The sequence below is a fragment of the Vespa crabro genome, chromosome 2 (genome assembly GCF_910589235.1).
Source record: "Vespa crabro chromosome 2, iyVesCrab1.2, whole genome shotgun sequence".
In the NCBI taxonomy this organism is placed as follows: Eukaryota; Metazoa; Arthropoda; class Insecta; order Hymenoptera; family Vespidae; genus Vespa; species Vespa crabro.
Genome location: NC_060956.1, coordinates 2937990 through 2948145, shown reverse-complemented (window position 1 = coordinate 2948145; position 10156 = coordinate 2937990). Strand labels below are relative to the sequence as shown.

The 10156-nt window shown below is 29.5% G+C and overlaps 2 protein-coding genes across 3 annotated transcripts; both read left to right on the top strand.

Moving 5' to 3' along the window:
• The first annotated feature begins 1029 nt into the window (after positions 1-1029).
• LOC124433156 (centromere/kinetochore protein zw10 homolog) lies at positions 1030-5308 on the top strand. Of its 2 annotated transcripts, none has more exons than XM_046982841.1 (10): positions 1030-1160; positions 2319-2521; positions 2589-3396; positions 3473-3621; positions 3683-3783; positions 3863-4038; positions 4129-4335; positions 4416-4553; positions 4650-4783; positions 5036-5308. In XM_046982841.1, the coding sequence occupies exons 2-10, from the start codon at positions 2405-2407 to the stop codon at positions 5249-5251; spliced, it is 2046 nt and encodes a 681-aa protein (XP_046838797.1). In that variant the 5' UTR covers positions 1030-1160; positions 2319-2404; the 3' UTR covers positions 5252-5308. The 2 variants fall into 2 exon arrangements, with proteins under 2 accessions (XP_046838797.1, XP_046838796.1); XM_046982840.1 differs by lacking the exon at positions 1030-1160 and adding an exon at positions 2013-2214.
• A 956-nt stretch (positions 5309-6264) lies between these two features.
• Positions 6265-9971, top strand: LOC124422344 (mediator of RNA polymerase II transcription subunit 17-like). The gene is made up of 8 exons (XM_046958684.1): positions 6265-6517; positions 6640-6822; positions 6885-7201; positions 7278-7490; positions 7595-7800; positions 7876-8448; positions 8573-8721; positions 8797-9971. The coding sequence occupies exons 1-8, from the start codon at positions 6429-6431 to the stop codon at positions 9008-9010; spliced, it is 1944 nt and encodes a 647-aa protein (XP_046814640.1). The 5' UTR covers positions 6265-6428; the 3' UTR covers positions 9011-9971.
• Positions 9972-10156: the final 185 nt, after the last annotated feature.

Genomic DNA, 10156 nt, shown 5'->3' with positions numbered 1-10156 from the left:
TTTATCAAAGAGAATTTAACGAGGCACAGCGCTCCTCCGGAGAACAGTTACGTTATGCTTCAGAGTGAACTCAGGCGTACTTCGTGAACTCTACTTCGATGGATGATGGATCGGATCGGATCGGATCGGATGCTCTTTTCTCGAAAACATAGAAAATCTCACTTTGCAATCTAATATTTTAATGTCTAACGACGTACGTGTTTTCTCGATCCACCGTGAATGGAAAGATCGAGCATCGATCTACGATGCCTCTTCGACATATCGGAAGAAAGAAGATTATAAAGAAAGAAAAAAGAAAAAGAAAAAGAAAGAAAGATAAATAATAATATTAATAATAAATAAAAAGAAATAAAGGATACTTGGTATCCCATGTGCGCAAATGCGCTTTACACAACTAACTAAAATCACCACTACTATCACCAACACACTTATATGCGATCATTTAAATCCGAACGTTAACTTTTCTTCCCTTGAGTAAGATGACGCGAATAAAAGTGGGGAGAAAAAGAGAAAGGTAAAAAAAGAGCTAAGCAATTGGATTGTCCTTGTCCTTTCCTTTTCTACTATTCACCACTTGTATTTCTTTTTAAAGAATCGAAGGAAAAATAAAAGAGAGAGAGAGAGAGAGAGAGAGAGAGAGAGAAAGAGCGAGAGAGAGAGAAAGCGTCTATAGCGTCGTCTTTAGCGTCTTTCGCGTTCTCCTTAACGACGACGATCGTTTTAGATTTATCTCACTTTAAAATAACGATCGAAGAGTTTTATGACCTTATGTGGTAACGTTATTCGAATCGAATTTTGAAGGAAGAAAAACAAGATTTTTTTTTTCTTTCTTCCAAAAGACCAGGGTGGACGTTCGCGATAGCCACCTGGCGTGGCGTCACGTTGGGTGCGGTTTGACCGCTCGACTGGCAGCGCTTCGACGCTACTACTAACTCCTTCTTCTTCTTCTTCTTCTTCTTCTTCTTCTCTTCTCTTCTTTTCTCTTCTCTTCACAACTCTTCTTGTTACTTCACTCTATTTCACGAGGCTACCTCCGAACGAGTCACCGAACGGAGGATCGGTACTACTCGCAACCAACACACCGCCTACTATTCTACTCGAAGGTAAACGCGCCTGTCACGTGACCCCCAACCACATACGTCACACAGGTTGTAAAACAGGTGAGTTTATTCCCCCCACCAACACCATTAATCCAACTCGATCGTCGTCATGGCATTCTTGACTTCTCAGAAGGATATTCTTAAGGAAAACGAACGTTTTAGAAAATTCAAATGATGTTAAAAGAAAATTTATAAAGTAACATCGTACTATTAATGATTAGTTAACTGATAGCGAAAATTAGGTTAGAATTGTAAGAGTTCGTTTGGATTAATATATTCGATGAATTATTATTATTTTTTTTCTTTATGATTATATGTGATCTTTTATTTATTTATTTCTTTTCATTTTTTCCTTTTTTCATTCTTTCTTCGACCAACAATTGCATAATACTATAATGATTTATCTCTCTAAGACATAAAGGAGTTTCGAATTAATCTTATTACAAAATGAAATAGATACCAAGAGATAGAGTTAGCCATACTGATAGCATTATCGGCTTATCATCGTTTATTAAGTAAACTAAAGATGAATCGTACAATTAGTCACACAATGTAGGTTGCGTTGCTAAATCATCATCTACTGTCTTGTTATATCGAACTTGCTTTTTCGAAATTCTTATACTCATTTCATAGATATGTTTTCATGAGCACATTTCGACATTATTAATTAATATGATCACATAATTTTGCACTCATTTAAAAATATATCTATATAAATATAAAGATTGAATCTTATATAATGTGTGTGTCACAGAAATATACAAAAAAAATATAAATAATAAGAATAATTACAATGTACTTAAAATTATACAAAATATTTTCGAATTTACCGCCTTAAAATTTAACCAATCGAAACAAATCGCTACTGCGCATATACAAATTTTCTTTTTATCAATATAACCTAATAATATACTGGATGTATTTTTATTTAACCGGTAATAAAAGAGGTTATACAAAGTTTATATAAAATATTTGATTTTTTTATCTTAATGCAAACATTTGTATAATATATAAATCAATATTAACAAAAATTTATTTTTTATTTCAATACACAAAACATATTAATACTCTTTCAATATGGTATCGTTTTTAACTGATGTGTTAATTACAGCAGGTAACTTTCAAAATTTTCTGCTATGATAATAGAGAATCAAATTTAATTGAATATTTCTATTATGTTTAATGTTTTTTTTTTTTCTTTTCTTTTTATATAAATAGGGCAAGTTGAAAAGCTCAATCTTCGTGAAAAAATTTCTCAAATACAGGAGGATATAACAAAGCTAAAATATGATGTCAAAGATTTCATGGATGATAATTATATTGAATTTTCATCAAAACTAACAAAAAATCAACGTTTAGTTTCTAAAGCTGAAATACTTACAAAAGAAATGAACGATTTACAAAAAAGAATAGATGATCAGGTAGATTTATGACTACAAAATAGACAATTAAACGTATGTTGTTTTAAGTGATATATAATTTTTTTAGATCAAAGTAGAATTATCTGGGTCCATAAAAGAATTAAAGAATCTTTCACAAGCGTTGAAAGAATCAAATCTTTGTCTTCACTTATCTAACCAATTATTATCTCTGGACGAATGCATTAAGTTGATAAAACAATATCAAGAAGAACAGCGATACGTTGATACTGCTAAAAGCTTATGCACAATGCAGAATTTATTGGACAATCCTGAAAGTGATTTACAAGATCTTGATATTTATAATGCCATTAAAGAGGAATATAAAAATTTACATGATTCATTTTTATCTCATGCTTCTTTGCTTTGGGATGAGCGTATTTGTTGGACTGGTTTAGAAAATAATAAGAATGAAACAGTCGTTACACTTCATATTAAGAATAAACTTGAGAACATAGAAGACTTAATTTGTGGTTTGCATTACGTCAACAAACTTTCTGATCATCTGGATCAATTTTCAGAAACAATAATGAGTCATATAATTCAACCGATTATCAATGAGCATTGTTCAGTTTTTGTTTCAAAAGAAAATATATTCACCATTGAATATATTGATAGAAAACAAATACCAGTTTATAAAAGTGTCCTGCATAATTTAAAATTATTATTTAGATATCTTCATGAACATTTTAATGTTATAATAGATGATAATCAGACTTTACTTATGAAAATGCAGCCACATATGTTAGAACAATTAGCAGAAAGTCTTACAATGAATTGCATAGCTAGAACTATTCCTAGTTCTAGCACAGAATTAAAAAATTTTGAACCAGTAGTTGAAGAAACTAATAACTTTCAAAGTTATTTAATAGAAATAGGTAAAAAAAAGTTCTCTTCTCAAGTTTATATGAATGTAATATTAATATAATTATTTAAATGATAATAACTTCATAGGATTTATCACAGAAGAAAACTTATTCTTGAAAGAATACACTGATAATATTGACAAACTTTTTATTGATAAAATATGTCAAGATTTAATGGTAAAAGCCAAAAATATTATCAAGAAAGATCTTCATGATTCAATTAAACACATACCAGAGGTAAATTTCACTAAAACTTTAATGATTCGAATGTACTAAAATTGTTGCTATTAATTCTTAGACTCCATTAAAATTTCCAAATGATGAATTAGAAAGTGAAGGCGTATCAATTCACAGATACTTAAATGAATCTTCTTTTCAACTACCATCATGTCAAATAAGGTATTTAATATTATAAATTTCCATTAAATTGTCAATTAATTCGTCATTTATAATTAATTTGAAAAGAATCTTTTTATAGCAAAAGTGCGAAAGAAATACTAGATCTTGCAAGAAGTATTTTGGATGAGGCATGTGACAGTTCAGATGCTTCTGCAGTCAGACTGTTTTATACATGTAGAAATGTATTTGAAATGTATGCAGGTCTAGTACCTGAACATCACAAAAAATTTTTGGAAACAATACCACAGCAAGTCGGTAAGAATTGGCCAAATGAAAAGGATTCCAATACAAGACAAATAAATTAGAATGTATCTATTGGTCACTAGACATTACAACTGTTCTTAGCTCTATTCCACAACAACTGTATGTATCTTGCACACCAACTACTCACATTGGCACATGAATACAGGGATAAATTGCCCAGATCATTGCAACAGCTTAACTTAACGTTTACTGATCAAACACTGATATTACGCAATGTCGGTTCTGAATGTTTCCTAGAGCACATGAGATACCAGAGAGATATTATTATAGATATCCTCAAAGAGTCAGGTCGGTCGTAATCAGCTTCAATGTAAATAATATAATTTTTAAAGACAATTTATAACAATCGAAACTGTAAATGTAACTAGGTTTAGCAGCTCTAGGTCAAGTTTCTGAATTACCTTCGTCAACTGAACGTGCATTGAGACAATGTATCAGACAATTAGAATTGTTGAAGACAGTCTGGTTAGATGTTCTACCTGTCAATATTTATTGCAGAGCTGTAGGCAAGTGATAATTTCTTTTTTGTTGCATTTGCTAATATAGTTAGTATAAATTTAAAAGCCTAACTTACCTCGCGTTTTTGCTGATATTTCTGACAGGATGCATTGCTAATTCTATGATTGAAGATTTAATAATAAGAGTTACATCCGTTGAAGATATACCTGCTGATATAGCTTCTGACTTAGTGATAATGTTCAATACAGTAGCAACACGAACGCCAATGATATTTCCAGTAAGTCGAGTGATCAAATTTAAATTCTAGGATTCAAAAATAATAAAGATAATAATTTTCATCGAATTTATTTTATTAACTTGTTTATTATATCACAACACTGTTAAGTAGTCATGTGTGATTCTGCGATCAAAGAGTTGATATAGATAGAGTTGTTCCATCAACTTGTTCCTGTAAAAGTGAAATTATAAGAACATATGCGGAGGCTGGTTATGTATAAATTTGACAAGAACACTTCTTTTTTGCTTTTAGGAATCTGAGGAGATAGCACAGTATGCACGAAAATGGAAAAAATTCTTAGAACTTATTAAAGTCCTTGGTGCATCATTGAAAGAGATCGAAATTAGATGGGCAAGTGGGAAAGGTCCTCTTGCAAAAGAATTTACAGCTATTCAAGTAAAACAACTTATTAGAGCATTATTTCAAAATACAGAAAGAAGATCAGTTCTCTTAGCTTCTATTAAATAATACAATACTGTATTGATATGTTATTAATAATCAGTGGAGAAAGAAAATTTATTTATATTTTATGCATTTCATCTCACTTAACAATTTTTTCTTTTTTAATACTTTCCTTCAAGACTTTTTTTTTATAATTTGATATGTATGTTTTTTGTTTTCCTAAATTTATACATTGCGACAGCATTAGAAACACTTCAAAGCGCTTCGAATGTGTATGTATATATATATATATTAAAAAAATTCGAAATTTGAAGTTGTTACATATGTCTTCAAATCTTCATACATCTCAAGTTTTTTTTACCATTTTCGTTGTTATTGTTCGATTTTTGATACTAATAATTTAAATTATCAAATTATTCAAATTCTTTATTATCATTAATAAAGTATATAAACAAAATCATACTAATATTTCATTTAATATAAAATTATATAATGTTTAACGATTTTTTTGGTTACTCTTTAATTCTGTATTTACATAATTATACAGACAAAGAAAACATGCTAGCCTTTATGTCATCAAGGAAGAACAAAAGGGTCCAGGTCCTATAATGAATTACATTTATCCCTAGATTCCAATCAGGTTTTCTTATACGTTGGTTAATATAGGTTTAGTAACATTTTTTTTTATACTTTATTTTTAATAATTTTTACGTACTTTTTGTTGTAAAAAAATGTACGTATCATGCTTTCTATATAGAATTAAAATATATACTTTAAATGCTATTATAAAAAGAAAATCTTTCGTAGATGAATTGAATTTCATTGTATCATCCAATCAACGTCGATTTATGTTACTCAATTCATAGTAATTGGTTGTACTAAGAAATCATACTATCATTGGATAATATATGAAGAAATAATAATTTTTGTAAAATTACGATTTTCATTAAATTAAAGAATTTAATATCGAAAGAAAATTTCACTGATATTTTAATAATAATTAATAATTTTTTCAAGTAGTTTCCAAAATTTGATAACCACGAATTTTATATGGTATAGAGTTGAACACAATGAAACGTACTGTTCATTTATTATGTTTATGTGCAATTAGTTCAAACATCTTTTACATTATATTCCCAAAGTATTCAACGTTATAATAATGTTATGTTATAATAGTTTTTTTATATACTAAATAAATATTATGTGCGCAATTTCAGTCGTAACTTTAAATATGTAAACAACAATGGCGTTTTCCGTGAACATTTCGGTAGAAGCACCGATAGAAAATCAAATTCAAGAAATCACTTATGATGGGCAAGAAATTTATCAGGCGTATGTTATAAATTTATAAATTATACCTATGTTTAAAATAATATTTTATTTATGACGTTGAATGCTGTTATAAAATCTAAATGTTTACGTTAACCTTAACTCGACTAATTTCAATATTACAGGCCTCTTACATTGTCGGAAAATTTGGCAAAAATTGCTCAAAAGATAGATTTTAGTAAGACCAATGGAGAGGAAATTAAAAAAGAACCACCTGAGAATGGAGATAAAAGTGAAGAGGACGCAAAAGATCCAGCATCTTTTCAATCTTCATTATGGCCATGGGATAGTGTTCGAAGCAAATTGAGGTATTCCTTCTATAATAACAAATAATACATAATATTCTATTTCAATGAATTTATCATTTTAGGAATGCTCTAACAGAGGTATGTGTATTAGCAGATGTCCTTACAATAGCAAAAGAAAAACATTATTTAGTTTTGGATCCTGTACCTCAAGAATCAATTGAAGTAAAACCTATGGTACAAGTATATGCTAGAAAAAAAGCATTAGCAGGTGCTGCTTCGGTTCTCATGACGGGAGCAGAAAGACTACGAAATAGTCAAAATGAATTAGCTAGGAATCGGAATACACCAGATTTTCACATTGAATTGTTAAGATTAAGACAAAATTGGCGCTTAAAAAAAGTATCCAATTCTATAATTGGAGATCTTAGTTATAGAACAGGTAATTTCTTTGCTGTTTAACTTTTATCTATAATTACTTTTCAACATATTATTTTTCTGACAAAAATTAATTGCAGCTGGCTCTAAGTATACTCAGACAGGTATGTTTGAAGTAACCAAAGCGGAAGAAGAAGAAAAACCAAATGGTAGTCCTCCTGCTTCACCTAATTCTAGTAGTAATACAACAGGACAATCTCATGGTCCATCCAATTCAAAAGCATCTGCATTGCGTGTTACTATACCTAGTGAATTACAAGGAGTAGCTTATATTGAAGTATTATGTCAGAAAGGTAGATAATATTAATTTAATATGTCTATAATAATTTTTTTTTTTTTTTTTTTTTTTTATGATTTTGATTATATTCGTTTAGAAAATCATCATTATGTATTTTAGATCAGGAGGATTTGTGTAGTGCTAACATTAGTTTACTTAATAGTAGTGCACATAGTTCCAATGCAGATATGCATTGGCAACAGAAATTAGAAGCAGCCCAAAATGTTTTATTCTGTAAAGAACTATTTAGTCAATTGGCAAGAGAGGCTGTACATTTGCGTGCACCAATTCCGCATATGGTTGTTGGGAATCAAATTATGGCTACTGTAACTATTATGTTCTTTACAATTATTTAATTACAAATTCGATTATGGGAAGTATAAAATTTATTTTTTCATCAGGTGCTTCCAGGAATACAACTGATCATAGGATTGTGTCATAGTACTGGGAATGACAAAAAACCAACCGCCCCTCCACCTCACAAAACTGATCACGACCATGTATTAGAACATTCCTTGCATCAGTTGCTACGTGAAGTACATCATAAAAATACTCATCATCCATTTCCTCATCCTTCATCGGGTCCTCTTGGACCTAGTAAACGCCGATGTTTGGCTGGTCCAACAGCGGCAGATAGATATGAACTTCTAGAAATGTCAAAGAGTCAAACATTACTAGAACAAATCATTCAACAAGCTCAACACTTTTTCATGAGATTACGTACTGAATATGTTCTGGACACAATAGCAAAAGAAGTTAAGGATCCTTTAATTGTATCTCATTGGATGGCATTAAATTCACCTACGCAGTCATGTGTCAAAATTAATATATTAACACACGGATACGACAGTTTATATCGTACTTCGTTGATCGTTCATGTAGGAGAAAAATCACTTAAATGTGTCTGTAGAGATGGCAGAGTAATGCATATGAGTTATGAACCTCAGGAATTAAGAGATTTAATTTTTTGTCAGGTTAGTTTCTTAATATTACTTATTAATCTCAACTTATCAATGTAGAATTATACCACACATACACACACTCACACACAGAGACAGATTTAATGATATAATGTATTTAATACTACGATTACTTTAGATATATCAACATCAAATAACGGCAGTACAATCTTTAGCAAAATGTATGGGATGGCAACTTTTGGGAAATAGTTCTCATCTGGGTTTAGGTGCAGTTGAGCCTTTAGGAAATGCAAGTAGTTGTATTTTAGCTTCGCCAATCGGTGACAGGTAATTTATAATTTATATACTCCTGAAATTATTTCTAATAACAATTGTTATGTGGTTCGTACTTGTTAATTTCAGAATGATAGCTGTAAGATGTGAACCCCAAACAGGAGTACAAGTGGCAATTGCACATTCTCCTAGAAAAGATTTCTTTCCAGGACAATTAGTGCGAGAAAGAAAATGGGAAAATTTAGGTGGTTCTTTTAAAGAAGTTAGATGGGATAAGATGGAAGGAAAAAATTTTTTGAATAAGATGGAATTGCTCATGGCTTCCTTAACAAGTAGTTCATAGACGTGTAATACAAAAAAGAACTCATTTGTAGTTCTACACTTCACAGGGTGCAAAATATACAGATCATATTATTTTAAGCAATTGTACAAAGTATTATATTTCGTAGATTTCGATGCAATATATTCCTATTTCTGAAAATGCAAGATAATGTTAATAATTGAAAAGTTTTTAAAAGCAGCTTCTCTCGAGCAATTGCAATGGTGTAGCATATTTTAAATTTCAGTATACTTATTTTTTAATGTTTATACAGTGAACTTTTTATTAAACAGACTTTATAAGATAATATTGAATATCAACTTGTTATATTTTTTATGTATGATATAAAAAAGAATAGAGAATTCTGAGAGTGCTGCTCTTCAAAAAGTATAGTATTTATAAAGTCAATATTTTTGTAATACTTAATTTTACGATATTGAGATAGAGGTTCTACCAAATTCTTATTAATCTAAGTATACTCTCATATACTTAGTTCGTATGTAAAAAGTTATTATAGACGTTATATATTAAATAATTATTCATTTGTGTATTGAAGCATCCAAGGACTAGTTGTGATATTAATAGTAAAAAAGTATACATGGCAATTTGATCTCTAACTTCTGAATGACAGATAATATTGAATATGCAGTGGCAAATGGTTTTTATACAATGAATTGATTTGTTATTTTATTAATTAAAAAAATGAAAATAACAATGATGTTAAGTTTTTTCTTTTCTTATTTTTCTTTGGTTTTTCTTTTTTATTTTTTTCTTTTTTCTCTGGAAGATAGTGATATACAAAAAATATCTTAATATTTTTATGAATTTTATGTACATTACGCATTTATTTGATTTCCGAGATGGTAGTAAGGAATAGATCAATGCACCTGTGATTGTACAAAAATGGTTTTTATTTGAATCACACAATATATGAAATGTAATATGAGTGGGGTTAATAAACTACTGAGATATGACATGTCGTAAATGCATTACGATGCGATATATAACATGATCCAGTAATAATCTAAATTGCATTTTTAACAAATTATCTTATATATAAAATCAATGAACAATTCCTTATTTATATCGCGTCTTTTGTATACCATATTTAAGTAATAGTTTGTTTTTAAACTTTTGCATAATATAATCTGTATCATTATATTATACATA